The sequence below is a fragment of the Bos mutus genome, chromosome 17, assembly GCF_027580195.1.
Source record: "Bos mutus isolate GX-2022 chromosome 17, NWIPB_WYAK_1.1, whole genome shotgun sequence".
Taxonomy (NCBI): domain Eukaryota; kingdom Metazoa; phylum Chordata; class Mammalia; order Artiodactyla; family Bovidae; genus Bos; species Bos mutus.
In genome coordinates this window covers 11,579,511-11,596,396 of record NC_091633.1, presented here as the reverse complement: position 1 = coordinate 11,596,396, position 16,886 = coordinate 11,579,511, and the positions used below count along the sequence as shown (strand labels likewise).

The following is a 16,886-nucleotide window of genomic DNA, read 5'->3' as shown; positions in this document are numbered from 1 at the left end:
TGAACAGGAGGAGGGGAGGGTGCCGGTGGAGTCAGGGCTCAGCCCGATTGCAGGGGGCTCTCTGCTCTGTGGATGGGACCACAGAGATGCTCTTACCTTGAGGTTGCAAGAGGGGCTGGCTTTTCTTGCCCTCCCACACCTCTCTGGACACAAAGCCTCCCATCAGCTGTTCCTGGGATATGGGGTAGCTGTCGGCCCCCAGCAACCATCACTCCCACTATGAGCCACTTCCATCTTTCCATGCCCCTGCCATGCCTGGGGTTGGCTCTGGGGTAAAAACACCTCCTTTGCCAGCTAAAGGCTGGATTTCTGCCCTCTGTACCACCTTGGCTCACGGCTGGAGTGGGGTGGAGTGGAGGATTAGATGGAGGTGGGCCTCTGGAGCCAGGGGTTCTAAAGTCCACCTGATGCAGGGACAGGGGGTACCTTGGCCAACAGAACCCGCAGGGAACCCAGGGCACTCCCCCCTTGCCCCGGAGTGCGTCCGGCTGGGATGGGGACCCGCGTGTATCTCAGTAGGTACACACTGACCCAGTGCTCACTGCTCTCCATGCAGCCCTAGACCAACACAGAAAATCTGCTCCCGGGACCCTCATCGTAGGCTCCCTGTTTTCCAAACCAAGTGGCCCAGGAGGGCAGAGGCGATAGCAAGAGTCTCTCAGCCCCAGTGCCCATTCTGCTGGATCAGGTCATAACCACCATCACCTCAGCTTCAACCATCTACGCCCCTCTCTCTCCGTGTCCCCACCCTGCCCTGGGCATTCCTTGGGTGTCAACCAGGAAGGGCCACACACCAAGGTAACGGAAGTGTGTTATCCAGACAGGGTCAACAGACCCCTCGGCATCTTATCTCCAGCTCGCCGAGACCAGGAGAGGAGTAAACAGCAGCTGACAAGTCTCCCAGGGGTGCAGCCAAGGACGGGAGCCCGACTGGGAGACAGAGCACCTGGGATGGAGACGGGCCCTGCCAACTCACCTGGTTGCGGAGATGGTCTCTGGCTGAAGCAACCTCAGGGGGCTTCAGGGAAGAGGCTGCCCTCACACTGGGCTTCGAAGAATGTGTGGGATTTAGAAGCGTAAGGGCATGGCAGGCAGGGAACAGGGCTCGAGCACAGGAAAGGAGATGGGAGAGCCGTTGTGGTTAGAGGCACAAGCCCAGATGTTTACACAGCAGGTTTCCCATTTGGCTGTGTGACTTGGAATAAGTGCTAGACGGTTCTGCGCCTCGGTTTCCTCATTTGCAAAAATGAAGGTAATAACAGCATCTACAACGTGGGGTATTGTGGGGTTAAATAAAATGACTGGGGGTGAGAGGTAGGCTCAAGAAGCAGGGGATGTATGTATGTTGTTTCGTTGCTAAGTCATGTCCGACTCTTTGCAACCCCATGCACTATAGCCCACCAGGCTCCTCTGTTCATGACATTTCCCAGACAAGAATACTGGAGTGAGTTGCCATTTCCTTCTCCAGGGGACCTTCCCAATCCAGGGATCGAACCTGCATTTCCTGCATTGGTAGGCAGATTCTTTACCAGTGAGTAACCAGGGAAGCCCAGATACATGTATACTTACGGCTGATTCAGGTTGTTGTGCAGGAGAAATCAACACAACCTTGTAAAGCAATTATCCTCCAATTAAAAATAAAATAAATGAAATGACTGCTAAGACCCCTAGCGCACAGTACAATACAATACACACAAGCTCAACACAAGAATAAATGCTAATTCCTCCACACCCCTCATCGTTGGGGGAGGAATGCTCAGAAGATGGTAAAAACTAGCAATGACTGAAAGACTACTTATGCTGAGTTCTCATAATAATCTGCACACAACCTATTGTACAGATTAGAACACTGAGGCACTAAACAAGAGCATCATTTACTCAAGGTCACCAGGATAGTGAGTAGGAAAACTTTCAGGCTCAAGCCTGGCTCTGGGGCATTCAGTGTCTCTTCTGGTAACTCACAAGGACATAAGTCTGCGTCCTGGAGGCTTCTGGAGGGACATCCTGGCAATCAAAGTCAATGTCTGCGATCAAAGGGAAGGTGAAGCCAAGGCAGAAGGAGGCCACTGCCGCTCTCAAATCCTCCTCTTGAGAAACGGAGGAGACACCTGGTGGAGGGAGCAGTCTGGCCCAAGGAAAGGAGGTGGGAAGCCGCAAGTGGGCCTCTTCCAGCACAGAGGGGCAGCCTGAAGCCCAGAGAGGGGAAGGCACTTGCCCAGGGTCACACAGTCATGACGCAGCCCCAACAGGGAGCTGGATTCTGCCTTGAGCTGTGACGCAGGGTGGCCCCCACACTGAGCTTTGTTTCCTGCAGCACTGGGAAGGGTCAGATAGGGCTCTCCCCATGCCAAGACCTCGTGGGGCCATCTGTCTTTGGGACTTCAGCACACCGTAGCAGGCTGGAGCCAAGGAAGACCCTGGGACAGGTCTCACCTGCCTGGAGGCTCTGCCTTCCCATTGGAGACGCTTTGCTGCCCCCTGGTGGCTGCAAAGGATTCTGATTTCCTCTGTTTTCAAAGAGCTCCCTTTCCAGGGCCGGCTGGAGCCCATTTCCAGAATCAGTCCCCTCCCTCTTTGTGACCCTGAGGTGTGTTCAGACCCACCCGGAGGCCATACCTCCTTCTCCAATGGCCCGCCACGCCAAAAAAAAAAAAAAAAAAAGGGTGGAAATCCAAGAAATACAGAGTCATGTTGAAAAATCACCGGATTTGATGCGGGCTGGTCTACATTGCAGCCTTTGTGCCCTTAATCGAGGTATATCACCTTCTCAAGTCTCAGTGTCCCCATCTGTAGAACAGGGACGATAATAATGGTTTCTAATCCATGATGCCTTTGTGAATGTTAAAAAGGACAAGGAATAGAAGGTTCTTAGAAGTCCTGGCACATGACAAGTATTTTGTAAAGATTAATGAAGGGACTTCTCTGGTGGTTCGGTGGTTAAGAACCCACCTGCCGATACAGGGGACACGGGTTCGATCCTGGTCTGGGAACTAAGATCCCAAATGCCTCGGGACAACTAAGCCCATGCGCTACAACTAATGAGCCCACGGGCTCCAGAGCCCGCGCTCCTCAACAAGAGAAGCCACTGCAATGAGAAGCCCATGCACAGCAACGAAGACACAGTGCAGCCAAAAATAAATGAATAAAATATTTTTTAAAAAAGATTGGTGGAGTTGTCCTCACTGACCCAGGGCTGAGAAGTGACAGAATGTTCCCTCCCCTTCCTGAGTAGGTCCCCTAGGTAGTGGAAGCCTGGTAAGGAAGTCAGCATGGCCAGATTCCCTTAGAAACCCGAGTTTTGAATTCTTGGCTTTATTGCCCAAGCTGTAGGATATGAAAAGAGTCACTTTATCAGAGCACTGACATCAAGGTTGCTGTGTGCCTTCCCTGAGTCCACAGAGGTTAAAAAAAAAATGGACCTGCTGGAGTTACAGACTCAACTCAGAAAGGGTTTATTGGCCAGAGCTGCAGGGAAGCCAAAGGGACAAGTTCAGATGGGCTTCCTGCAGGAGGCTGCCAGCACAGCAGCACAGGGCGGCTTCTACTGCCTTCCATGAGCCCAGAGGCCCCTCAACCAGCTATATGGGTGTCCAGGAGCCTCTTGGGGATCGCTGGAACCCAGCCAGCCCTCCCAAACCAGGAGCCCTTAATCCTGGCCGAGCTGGGCTTTCAGAGCCTGTAGCTCTCCACTATCGATGCTGTTGCCTCCGCACACGATGACCACGACTGGGGCTGGGGAAGGGCACAGGTGGCCCTCAGCCTGGAGCTTCCCCAGGAGGCCTGAGTAGATGGCAGCTAAGGCTGCCCCGCAGGCAGGCTCCACCAGTGTTCGCTCATCATCTGCCCAGAGAAGGGGATTGGGGTGGAGGGGAGGAAAGGGAGGGAAAACCAGTTAGTGCTCAGCAGGCTCTGGGCAATGCAGTTCCATGAAGCCAGCCATTCAGGCATCCATCTCACAACCTATCATTTGTCTGACCCTCTGTCCATCCATCAATCTGACCATCTATCCCTCCATCCATCTGCCTTTCATCCCTCCATCCATCCATCATTAGACTGTCTGTCTGTCCATCTATCAGTGTATCTATCCATCATTGTATCATCCATCCATCCATCCATTCATCCATCATTTGACTGTCCATCCATCAATGTATCCATTAATCAATGTGTCCACCCATCCATCCATCCATTTCTATGTCATTTGTCAATCCACTGCCCATCAATCCATCCAACCAGCCAGCCACCCATCTACCTATTCATTATCCACCTTTCCACTCACTCATACATTCATCCATTCATTCAACAAATATTTATTGAGCACCCCCTCCCTGCCAGGCCCTGGGGAACACAACAGTGAGCAAGACATACCAACCCCCACCCTCATAGAGTTCACAGTCTAGTGATGCAGGTGAATAAGCATCTGGCACTTGTAAGAATGGTGGACTGGTGCACAGGAAGTCTTCAGCCCCAGTAGGGTGGGGGTGGGAAATCAGAGGAGGCTTCCTGGAGGAGGTGCCATGATGGGCTGAGTAGCCCTTTAGTTACATGAAACCAACAGGCAGCAGGGCCAGGATGGGCAGCCAGAGGGAAGAAGAGTATGTACAGAAATCTGGAGGCTAGAGACAGGACACACTTCTTCACCCCTACCCCTTCCATCCACTCAGTGTACACTTACTGCATGATTACTATATACCCAGCCCTGTGATAGGCACTGAGGATATGGACAAGAGAAAACACACTCTCTTCAAGGGGTCCACGGACCTCGTAGGTTTCCAAGCCCAGGTGGAGGGCACTGCTCACTCACCCAGGAATCGCTGCACAGCACTCACGGCTTCAGCATCCTCCACCACCTCAGAGAAGATCCTAAACTCTTTTGTACACTCCAGGGCCCGTGCAGCCACTGTCCTGGCCCCCAGGCTCTTGGCTAGACTGCAGGAGCAGGCCGTTGGGGCAGGGAAGGCAGGGGTGTGGAGAAGAATTGGGGAATCAGGTCTCCTCCCTGAACAGCCCCAGCCCTCCCCAGCCCCAGGCACCCCTCCCATCCTGCTGTGGGCCCAGGACTCAGCATTTTAAGAGTCTAGAGCAGTGCCTGAGTCAGGGAAAGCACTCAAAAATTATGTGTCCCATGAATGGCTGATGAGCACATATCCCTCTGACTCTACAACCATGACTGTGCTGTTCTTGCATAGACCCCAGAAAGCCAAGCCTAGAAAATGATTCTTTCATTGTATTCATTCATAACCACTTATCGTGTCTATACTATAGCTGTATTTATTGACTATTTACAGGGTGCTGGATGCATGAATTTTCATGGGGGGTCTTTTGTTTGTTTTATTTTTCGGTCGCACCATACAGCCTGGCACATGGGAATCTTAGATCCCTGACCCGGGATTGAATCTGCACCCCTGGAGTGGAAGCACAGAGTTGTAACCACTGGGCCACCAGGGAAGTCCCCAGGATTTTCTGTTTTAAGTCTTACAATCTCCCTTGGGAGTTAGAAATGTATGAGTCCCATTTTATAGGTCAGGAAACTGAAGTTCAGAGAGGTTGAGCAACTTGCTCAAGGACACACAGCTAGTCAACAGCTGAATGTGGATTCAAAGTCAGGCAGTCTGGCTCCAGAGTCCATTCTCTTTACCTCTGTGCTTGGGATGGCCTACCTGCTGGTATTTTCCTGAGCTGGGCAGTGTTTCAGGGCCAGGAGAGCTTTTGCTGAGCTCATCAGAACTGACGCTGGGACCTAAGTGGCCCACAGCATGGACTCTGGTGCCAGGCTGCCTGGTTTCAAGCCTAGGTTCTAAACTAGCTGTGTGACCTTGGGAAAGTCACTTTGCCTCTCTGAGCCTCAGTTTCCTCATCTGAAAAACGGAGATAATAATAATAGCTGGGGGTACTTCCCTGGCAATCCAGTGGTTAAGAATCTGAGCTTCCTCTGCAGGGGACATGGGTTCAGCTCCTGGTTGGGCAACTAAGATCCCACATGCTGCAAGGCCAAAATAAGATGAAGAAGAATTGCTGGTGCACGAGGTTGTTGTGGAGAATGAGTTAAAGCATTTCCAGTGCTTAGAAGAGAGCCTTCCAGACAGTGAGTTCTATAAAAGTGTTAGTCGCGATTATGGTTATAGCTCTTATCCAGAACCAAGTCTGGGAGCAGAGACAACAGTGAATAAGGAAACACAAGGATAAGGAAATAAATACCCACTGTAGGAAGATGAGGGAGAGAGAGAGGAAAACCTCCAACAACAGCGTTGAGGGGAGACTCTCTCTGGGGCAGAGAAACCAACCAGAAGAAGAAGATGGAACCCCAGCACTTCCGGGCAGAGGACACAGCCTGTGCGAAAGCGTGGAGGGCAGAAAGTGCCCAGCCCATTTAAGGGACAGGAAGACAGGCCAGTGGCTGGAGTGGAGTGCAGAGGGGTCTGATTCCAGCCTGAGAGCCTAGGGAACGTGCTGATGGGTTTAAGTAGGGAATGAAAAATTCCTACAGATCAGTCATGCAGGACTAAGGAGACCCCATGGAGGGACTTCCCTGGTGATCCAGTGGTTAAGACTCTGCCCTTCCAATGCAAGCGGCATGGGTTCCATTCCTGCTCAGGGAACTAAAGTCCTGCATACCGTATGGCACAGCCCCAAAAAAAGAAAATAAAAATTAAAAGATAATTAAATGCTTAAGGACTTCACTAGCATTGCAGTGCACTTCCACTGCAGAAGGCACACGTTCTATCCCTGGTCAGGGAAATAAGATCCCGCTTACCATGTGGTGCAGCCAAAAAAAATTTTTTTTAATTAAAAAAAATAAAAGGAGACTCCCTTGAGAGCCCCCACCCTCACTAATTGGGACTGAGAAGCCCCAGGACAGCCCAGCACCCCACAAATGCCCCCAGCCCACGCCTACCTAGTGATGCCGGGAAGCGTCACCAGCTTGCCTGCCTTGATGGCTGCGTTGAAGCAGTGTGCCCCTTGGGTCTCCATGGCGATTATGGGCACGTGTTGCCAGCCCACCTCTGCCAGACCAGCTGACACCCCGGCCAGGAGACCTCCGCCCCCGACTGCCAGCACCAGGGCACCCGGTGGGGTTCCCAGCGCTGCCTTCAGCTCCCGTACCAGGCTCACATGGCCTTCCCTGTGGGACGAGGGAGTGGGAGAGTTGGCAGGACTGAGGGCGGGCCTGGTCCCCAAGGCTCACAGGGACACAACCCTCCACAGTGCCAGCCCCCGCCCCATCCACAGCAAGGGGAGGGGAGACCCTGCCACACTTAGTTCACTCAGCTTCCATCCACTCAGTTCATTCCTTCACTCATTCTTTCTCCCCTTCGTCAGCCTCCCAGGCACTTTCTCAACCCATTTCATCCATCCCATAACTTTGGAAAGAGGCAGCATTTGTGTGTCTGCTTAAGAGCTGACCAGCATGGGAATTCCCTGGTGGTCTAGTAGTTAAAACTCCTCGCTTCCACTGTAAGAGCCATGGGTTTGATTCCTGGTCTGGGAACTAAGATCCTGCACGCCAAATGGTATGGCCAAAAATGAAAGGGCAGACCACTGTATCACTTGGAATCAGGCCAACTCACGTCCTGGGTCTGGGACCCGAGGTCTCCACCACTTACTAGCTGTGTGGTCTCAGGCAAGTTTCTTGACCCCTCCAGGCCTCAGTTTCCTCGCCTGTGAAATGGGCATAAAAAAATTTCTCTCTCTTGGGGAAGACTAAATGGATTAAATGTGTCCCAAAGTACACACTTAATCAAGGGGATTTATTCCTAGCATTTCAATCTTATACATGTGGAAACTGAGGCACAGGGTGCTAAGATGCTTTGCAGGGTCATACAACTCAGGAGTGGCAGAGGTGGGGTCTGGACCTCCGTGTGCCTGACTTCCAAGCCTCTTCTCCTCTCTGGAGCTCAATTTTCCCTTCTGTCCAGTGGAGGACCCTGACTCAATGAGGGTCTCCCAGCACTGAGCTCCATAGGGGAAGGGACACCAGCCTTACCATATCAAGGGGTGGTCAAACGGAGGGAGGTTCACCCAGCCGTCATTCTTGGCCAACTCTTGTGCCCTCAGATTGGCCTCTTCCCAGATCTAAAGAGAAACCAAGACCTTCAGAAGACAGGAATTAGACAGCTACAGAGGTTGGAGCAGTGCCTGAGGTCTCCTGGATGACTCCAGGGCCTGATGGACTGGGGAGACCCCCAAGAGTGAGACCAGAGCTGGTGTGGACCCAGCAGCCTCCTGGGACAACAGCAGAGCTTCCGCGTGGAGAAAAGGATGCCACGTGATTCCCACAAGTCAGATGGGACATGTTCAGCTGCCAGGCTGGATAAGAACGAAGCCCACCAGCCTGTGGTGCTGGGAAGAGGGGACTCCGAGCTCCCAGTGCAGGGCGTGTGGGTTCGATTCCTGGTCAGGAAACTAAAATCCCACATGTTGTGGGGGAAAACCTTAATAATTAATTAATTGCTAGCTCATTCTGTAAAGAATCTGCCTGCAATGAAAGAGACTTGGGTTCAGTTCCTGAGTTGGGAAAATCCCCTGGAGAAGGAAATGGCAACCCACTCCGGTATTCTTGCCTGGAGAATCCCCATGCACACAGGAGCCTGGCAGGCTACAGGCCAAGGGATCGCAAGAGTTGAACATGACTCAGCTACTAAACCACCACCACCAATTATTAATTAATTAATGACAAAGCCTGTTTGAGACCCCAAGAACTATAGCCCACCAGGGTCCTCTGTCCATGGAATTCTTTAGGCAAGAATAATGGAGTGGGTTGTCATTTCCTTCTCCTAGGGATCTTCACAACCCAGGGATCAAACCTGAGTCTCCTACATTGCAGGCAGTTTCTTTACCATCTGAGCCACAAGGGAAGCCCAATAATTAATTGTTAATTATTACTTAATTAAAGATAAAACCTGTTTTCTAGGGATGACAGCCGGCTAGATGGATGGATAGACTTTTTTTTTCCTTCTTCCCAGGAAAGGAGAAGGGTTATATGTTAAGTCTGTTTCTTTGGTAACAAAGTGAGCCAGTGATGTCCTTGTCAGATGATATCCTTTCATATCAGGTGGACTCAGAGTGGGGGATGATGCTATAGTGATCTTTACATTTTATTGTCTTATTGAATGGTAAAAATGTATAGTGAGTAATACCAAGGGTTAGTGAGGAGGAAGGGAGAGAGATGGAGTAGGAAATGGCAACCCGCTCCAGTATTCTTGCCTGGAAAATTCCATGGACAGAGGAGCCTGGTGGGCTACGGTCCATAGGGTTGCAAAGAGCTGGACGTGACTGAGCACACACACACACACACACACACACACACACACACGGAGACAGATACTATCCTGATAATCACCAGCTTCCTGTTTCTCCTGGGTTCATACAGGAAACCTTCTCCAAGTGGAGAGAAACAAGTCGACAGATCTCAGCCCTTAATATACATCACGTCTCACTCACCCCTGAGCTCAGCCATCCTAAGGGATGACTAGGTCCCAGGCATAGTTCACTAAAAGGAAAAAGAGAGTCTCTCAGGGGCGAGGGAGGGGTTAAGGAGGAACAGCCCCTCCAGCTGCTTTGTCCTTCTTGGGGTCCTTACCTTTCCAGTCAGCTGAACTTCGGCCCCCTCCCCCTGCAGCCTGTTCACCACCTTCACAGAGGTGCCCTCGGGGAGCACAATGGTGGCTGGGATGCGCAGCTTCCGGGCGGCATAAGCAGCTGCGATGCCAGCATTACCCCCTGCGGAGGCAGTAGAAGAGGGTGCTATGGGCAGTTGCATTAGTCTATTGACACACTATTCTCCTGCCCGCCCCGCCTCCCATTTTCCTTTGGGAGTCACTCCTTCCCTACGCTTATATGCTCCCCCCATTGGCCCCAGAGGTGGACACGTGATCTAGGTGGAGCCAATCAGAGAACTCAATCACCTGAACCACGATTCATTCAGGGACGAGTGCATGATACAAGCTGGGCGTAAAAGACCAGTTCATAGATCGAGGAGACCACGGGGAGGGGGTCCTCCCCTTTCACTACGGTTGGCAGGATGGTAGGAGGCAAGCCTAAAACTCCCGATGGCCATCAGGCAGTCTATATGAGAGAAGAGTTAGTGTAAAGGGAAGGCAAACCAAGAAAAGGAGAGATACAGAGGAGACCACCTGGGTCCAGCTGTGCCTGAAACCCATTATCCCAAGAATTCTTTGATTCTTGGAGTCTGTAATTTAAACCTGTATGAATTGGGTTTCCATCACTTTCTACCAGGAGGCTTGAATGATGGGAAGGGAGCAGGACATACAAAGCAGCTGTCTGCTATGACCTTGATAAGACTGGACCTTTAAGAAGAGGCCAAGCCCTGGACACCTCCTGCAGCTCCAACTCCTCCTCCACCACACCCAGCCCCCAAGGACCCTCACGAAGTAGAAAGGGGGCAGGCTCACCTGAGGAACACACCAGGTGTCTGCATCCCTTTTTGGCCACCTAGGAAGACAAGGAACGTGAGCAGGGGCTGACCCGAGCAGGTGTCCTGGAGCCCTGGGGGGGATGGAGTTAGACGCTCCTCATCGTATCCCACTCCAGTATTCTTGCTTGGAGAATTCTATGGACAGAGGAGCCTGGCGGGCTACAGTCCATGGGGTTGCAAAGAGTCTGAGGGACTAAGCGCAGCGCAGCATACCACATCATACTCCAACTCTCCCCATCCCTCATCCTGCCCACAGCACTCCCTTCCCAGCTCTACAACCTCACTCCTCCCCTCCTGCCCTCACCTCTTGGCAGAAATGCCCGATACCGCGGATCTTGAAGGAGCCCGCCGGCTGCACATTCTCATACTTGAGGAAGACAGGCATGCCAGCCACCTGGGACAGCGCCCAGCTCTCCAGCAGAGGCGTGACGATGTGGAAGGGCTCACCCTCGGCACATTCCTCCAGAGGGCTCTTCATCTCGGCAACCACCTGGAGGGCCTGCAGTAGGGCACGAGCGTCACAGCCCAGCCGGCTCCAGCCCAGAGTCCCTCTAACTAGGACCGGGGAGGGGGAGGGAGAAGCCCCTTGGCTTGGCTCCCTTCATTCCAGGTGGCTGCCAAGCTGTGAGGCTCCGGGCAAGTATCTACACCTCTCTGGGCCTCAGTCTGACCATCCCGATCAAGGAGATTTGTACTAAGGGTGCTTTTCTTCTGTTAATGTGGATGCTACAGCGCAGGAATGGAGAACGTGGCCAATAGCGGTGATGAATGAATGAGATTGGGAGAATTCATGCAGTCATCATTCATTGATTCAAAAAAAAAAAAAACATTCCTGAGCACCTACTGTCTGCCAGGCAGTTTCAGGTTTCGGGACCAGGTGTGGACAGGTCAGAGGCAGCCCCATGTTTTAGTTGGGGAGACAGAATCAAAGAATTGCAACCTGGAGTGAGCTAGTGGGGAAGGTACTATTTTATCGAGGGTAGTCAGGAAAGACCCTCTCTCAGGAAAGAAACTTTAAAAAAAAAATTTGTATTAAGGGGGACTTCCCTGGTGGGACTCTGCACTTCCAATGTAGGGGACACAGGTTCTACCACTGGTTGGTGAACAAAGAGCCCGTATACCTCGGGGAAAAAAAAATTAAAAACTTGTACTATGGAAAATTTAAACACAGCAAAAGTGTCAAGAAACATCTGATGTAGCCGCCACTCAGCTTCAACATCAGCTCATGCCTGGCTTGTTTGTTCCATATCTGTACCCATCCCCCTTCCTGTATTATTATTTTTTCTATCTTTATTATTATATTTTCCTCCCATATTATTTGATCTGTAAATATTTCAGCATGTAGCTATAAAATTAAAGAACTCTTTTTAAACATTGTAGCCACAGTTTCAGAGCAGTATACAATTTGTCCAAACTCTTCAAATTCTAACCTTGAGTGAGCTATTTTTATTTCATGGAAATTAGACCTCAGTGATGTTCATTTTTAAAAATGTAATCACAATACCATTATCACATCTAAAAATATTAACAATCATTTCTTAACATCATCAAATATCTGCTAAGTGTTCAAAATTCCAATCGTCTCACTAAATGTGATTAATGGTCGGTTTTGCAGATCGTGACAGTTTAAGGTTTTTAACAGTTTGAATCGGGTTGCAGAAGGGAGCTGTGCATTTTGGTTGGTCGAGAGATAATTTAATTTCCTTTTGATCTGCAGCTTCTCAAAGCGGGAGGGCTTCCCTGGTGGCCAGTGGTAAAGAATCCGCCAGCTAATGCAGGAGACGTGGGTTCGATCCCTGGGTCAGGAATATCCCCTGGAGAAGGAAATGGCAACCCACTCCAGTATTCTTGCCTGGGAAATCCCATGGACAGAGGAGCCTGGCGGGCTACAGACCATGGGGTTGCAGAGTCAGACACGACTTAGCAACTAAACAACAACAAAGGGGAAACTTTGAGATGAACAAGGAGAGACAAGCAAGGGAAAAGCACTCCTGCAGAGGGAACAGCAGATGGAACCACCGCTTGAGGGAGGTGAACTTGGAGTGTTCCTGGCGCTGATGAGACAAGGGATTGGGTAGAGGTGAGAGTATGAGGCAAGCAAAAACGTGCTTAGTCTTGTGAGAGCTGGACCCTAAAGAAGGCTGAGCACCAAAGCACTGATGCTTTAAATTGTGGTGCTGGAAAAGAGTCTTGAGAAATCCTTTGGACTGCAAGGAGATCAAACCAGTTTATCTTAAAGGAAATCAGCCCTGAATATTCATTGGAAGGACTGATGCTGAAGCTGAAGCTCCAATACTTTGGCCACCTGATGCAAAAAGCCGACACATTAGAGAAGAAAGACCCTGATGCTGGGAAAGATTGAAGGCAGGAGGAGAAGGGAGCGGCAGAGGATGAGATGGTTGGATGGCATCACTGACTCAATGGACATGAGTTTGAGCAAATTCTAGGAGATAATGGAGGACAGGGAGGCCTGGCGTGCTACTGTCCAAGGGGTCACAAAGAGTCAGGCAAGACCGAGGGACTGAACAAGGAGAGGTGAGCAGGGATGTTGGGGAGGGCGTTCCAGTCCACAGTGAGGCGTTGGGATATTATTCTATTTCTACTTGCTATGGGAAGCCGCTGGGAGATTTGAAGCTAAGACGCAGGTGAGTGAGTGAGTGAGTGAATGAACCAGTGTGAAAGGGCAAGAAGCAGAGAGGGAGGAAATTAGAAGGGAGGGAAAGTAGAAGGGTTTTTTGTTGTGTTTTGTTTTGTTTTGTTTTTTAAGGAGCAAACGCTGGGTCCCTTTTGTTTTTCCTTTGGGAGGGAAAAGCGTTGGGCCGCCCCTTTGCAGTTCCACTACTTGCCACTAGGAGGAGCGCATCAACCTCCATCAGCTACCACCAGCTCAAAGCTTCTAGTCCACACTTACTAAGTCAGGGCTGGGATCCCCGCATCAGAGGGTTCCAGGTCTCTTATCCCTGGATTTGACTCTGAGTCCTTGCTGGGATGGCCCTGAGATTCCCCAGGCAGAGAAAAGCCTGAAACACTTCCACCCAGCTCCATCCATGAAAATTCATGGCACTGGGGGAGAGCAGCCTGTGGGCCACCCAACCAGCAGACCCAGCCCTGGCTTCACCTTGGTTCCAGAGCCCAAGAATTTGTGTTTTGAGGTCAATCAGAGGGTAAAGTTAGAAACTAGCTATGATGCCCTGGCTGTGTGACACAGGCAAGTATCTCAACCTCTCTGTGCCTGTTTTCCCTTCTAAAATGGGAATAATAACATCCGAACTCACAGGTTAGAGTGCAGGTTTAACCACTCCAGTATTCTTGCCTGGAGAATCCCATGAACAGAGGAGCCTGGCAGGCTACAGTCCATGGGGTCACAAAGAGTCAGATATGACTGAGCGGCCCAGCGCAATAATAATAACAGATATTCTTTGTTGAGTCCCTATTATGTGCCAGAAATTGGCTGAGTCTTTTGGAGGTGTCATCTCCTTGGGATCTTCTAATGATGCTAATATGCTCATCCTTACTCTAGAATGTTTACAAAGCCCGGACCTAGGAACTGGGGATACCATGGTGAACAAGATAGACATCTACTCTTGGAGGGGACTTTATAGTCTTATCAGGGGATAATGAAGATCCCACATGCTGCAACTAAGACCCGGTGCAGCCAAATAAATAAGTTAATTTAAAAAAATGTTTTTGAACCTGAGCCCTAAAAAAGTGAGACTGAACTAACCACACAACAAACTGGGAGAAGAACTTGGGCATCACAGGACCACTGTGAGGATTAAGCGAGGCCTTATATTAAATAGTAAAGACATCAACTCTGCCTCACGCATAATAACAGCTAATAGTTATATGGGAATTACTGTGAGTCGGGCACTATGCCAAGCACCTTATAATAATTACAACAACCCTGAGATAGGTTCAATTATTAACTCCACTTTATAGACAATGAAACTGAGGCTCAGAGAGGTTAAGTATTAATAACTGGCCCAAGGTCGCACAGCTAGAAATGGCATGGCCAGGATTCCAAGTCAGGCAGTACAAGTTGGCATCTGTGCCCTTCCCCGCCATGCTGCACTTTCTCTTTTATAGTAGCATTATTATGATGATGAAAGATGTGAGCATTGAGCACTTGACCGCTGGTTGTCTTTAGAAGCAAATGCTGCTGGTTCAGTCCTCAGGCTCCCCCCAGCCCTCTTGGTTAGACTGCCCAGAAAAGAACAGCAGGCATCAGTTAAATGAATGAGTCCCAAGTTGCCAACAGCCTTATCAAGCCCAGAGGCCCATGAGGGCACCTGCTACATCTATGTATTTGGATAAAGACCAGCTAACTGCCTTTTCCACCTCCTTTGTCCTTCAGCTTTTCTCCAGAGGCCACCCGCAACACTCTGCAGCCAAATCCTTGACGCCAGGGTTGGGAACCTCAGCGACCTCTTAGTTGCCACAATGCCCAGCCCCACCACCCTGGGAGCAGGGTGGGCTCCCCAGTCTTCAAGGTCCTGGGCCCCCAGCCTTCTGCTGCAAGTCAGACAGGCCGCAGGCACCCAGAGCTGAACCTATGGAAGGACTTCGGACAGCCTCACTCCCCCACTTTCTGTCCAACGAGCTGGGACTTGGCTCCAGAACCTTCCAAACAAACCTCTACTCACATTCACAAATGCACGCAGAGTCCCAGGGCCCTACTTGGGGCCAGACCCACTTACCTTCCTTCCCAACAGTTCTCAGACCAGCTCAGGGCCAGTCCGCTGCCCACCAGCCTTCTTGGGCACCAGCTGTGCCAACTCCCTGCAGCCTCCTGTGGCCTTGGCCCCTCCCCTCGTGGTTAAAGGGATAGCTCTCCACTGGAGGAAAAAGGGGACAAGATCAGCCTTCACTGCTTCTCAGTTTGCTGTCCCAGACATGTGACGACCTGGCCCCATTTTACAGATAAAAAAAAAACTGAGGCCCAGAAATGGGAATTCACTTGGCCAAGGCCACCCAGCCAGCAAGGGTCACCCTTTACCCCTCCCTCTGGATCACCTCTGCTGTGACACAGACACCTCCCAATCCAGTGCTTGTCCCAAATGCCAAGCCACTTCCCCTGGACCACCGTCAAGGTCAGCTTAGGTCTGAGAAGAGAAAACAAGGATAAAGAAACAATTATTATCTGTCACATGAGAAAGTCATGTTTCCTTCTGAAGTTCCTCCTCATCTCTGATATTTTATGCCCAACATTGGGACTCAAACAATTATTTATTGTTCAAATGAATAACTCTGACAATCAATTCATTCATTCCAAGAATATTTATCGGACACTGACTCTAGATCAAGCCCTGGGACCATTAGCCTCAAACAAGACAGCATGTCCCCTGCCCTCAAGAAGCCCCAAAGGGGGACTTCCCTGGTGGTCCAGTGGTTAAGAATCTGCCTTGCCATGCAGGGGACGTGGGTTCGATCCTGATCAGGGAAGTAAGTAGTCGCCTCATTGCAGCTACTAAGTCTGCGCGCTCTGGAGCCAGTGTGCCACAGTTAGAGAGGCCCTGGACCGAAACCAAAGATCTGGCATAATGCAGCTAAGACCTGATGCAGCCAACAAAATAAGTAGGCCCCAGGGGACCGCTGAAGAGCAGTTGTGATCAGTGCTGTCAGACGTTGGCAGGAAGTGGGGAGGGCCAGGGCTGTGGGTGCCCAGAGCAGGGCTTCGCCTGGCCCCAGGAGGCTGGGAAGGCTTCCTGGAAGAGGAGACTCAGTGAAACCAGGAGCAGGAACACAGAAAGCAAAAGTAAAGAACTAAAAAAAATGGGGTGTTCCAGGAACAGATGTGCGCAGTAGGGCTGGTACCGAAAAGGCAAGGGCTGGAGAGGAAGTCCGTCTGGGGCTGGAGAGGCGGGCAGGGACCAGAGCCCACAGGATGCCCCTACCAGGGCAGGGTGTGGACCTCACCTGGGGCACTGCATTAGGCAGGGGAATGCCACGATCAGATTTCTGTCTTGTCTCTGTTGCCATCTCATTGGGTGATTCTAAGCTGGTCACATCCATGGGGTGGTGGGTGGGAGGCGGGAAGGCTCAATTCCCCTGTATGTCAGACTGGACGTGAGGTCCAGGAAGCACGTGGCTGAGCTGCCCGGATTTGATGATTAACTCCCAGGCCCTTGGGGTCAAAGAGAACTGCTTGGTCATGATTCTTGATAAGGACTTTAGCAATTTCATTGCCTCCTCACACTACGCACACGCCATCCTTGTCAGATGTCCTGTCCTGGAAGGGGAACTGGGGACACGGAGGTGGTAAAACCTAATTTATGCCCTGAGGTGGCCCCCAGCCTGAGGGGAGAGGAAGATACCAATTCAGTGACAACCCTAACATCCCCTAAGAGGACACAGAACAGAAGATCCCCAAAGGGCAGCTGAAGGTGGGGTGTGACCAGGGAGGACTCCCTGGAGGAGGGGGCCTTAGCACACATGCTCAGACAAGAAGCATGAC

General features: G+C 51.0%; 1 protein-coding gene across 3 annotated transcripts; it reads right to left on the bottom strand.

Moving 5' to 3' along the window:
- Positions 1-3,135: 3,135 nt before the first annotated feature.
- Positions 3,136-16,485, bottom strand: SDSL (serine dehydratase like). Of its 3 annotated transcripts, none has more exons than XM_070386085.1 (10): positions 16,349-16,485; positions 15,446-15,534; positions 15,130-15,267; positions 10,737-10,931; positions 10,410-10,449; positions 9,578-9,717; positions 7,982-8,070; positions 6,893-7,120; positions 4,802-4,926; positions 3,136-3,840 (listed from the first exon to the last, which is right to left on the bottom strand). In XM_070386085.1, exons 4-10 carry the CDS (start codon positions 10,908-10,910, stop codon positions 3,647-3,649), a joined length of 990 nt encoding a protein of 329 aa, XP_070242186.1. In that variant the 5' UTR covers positions 10,911-10,931; positions 15,130-15,267; positions 15,446-15,534; positions 16,349-16,485; the 3' UTR covers positions 3,136-3,646. The 3 variants fall into 3 exon arrangements, with proteins under 3 accessions (XP_070242186.1, XP_070242187.1, XP_005904802.2); XM_070386086.1 differs by lacking the exon at positions 16,349-16,485 and adding an exon at positions 15,986-16,000; XM_005904740.3 differs by lacking the exon at positions 16,349-16,485 and having other exon boundaries at positions 15,446-15,741.
- Positions 16,486-16,886: the final 401 nt, after the last annotated feature.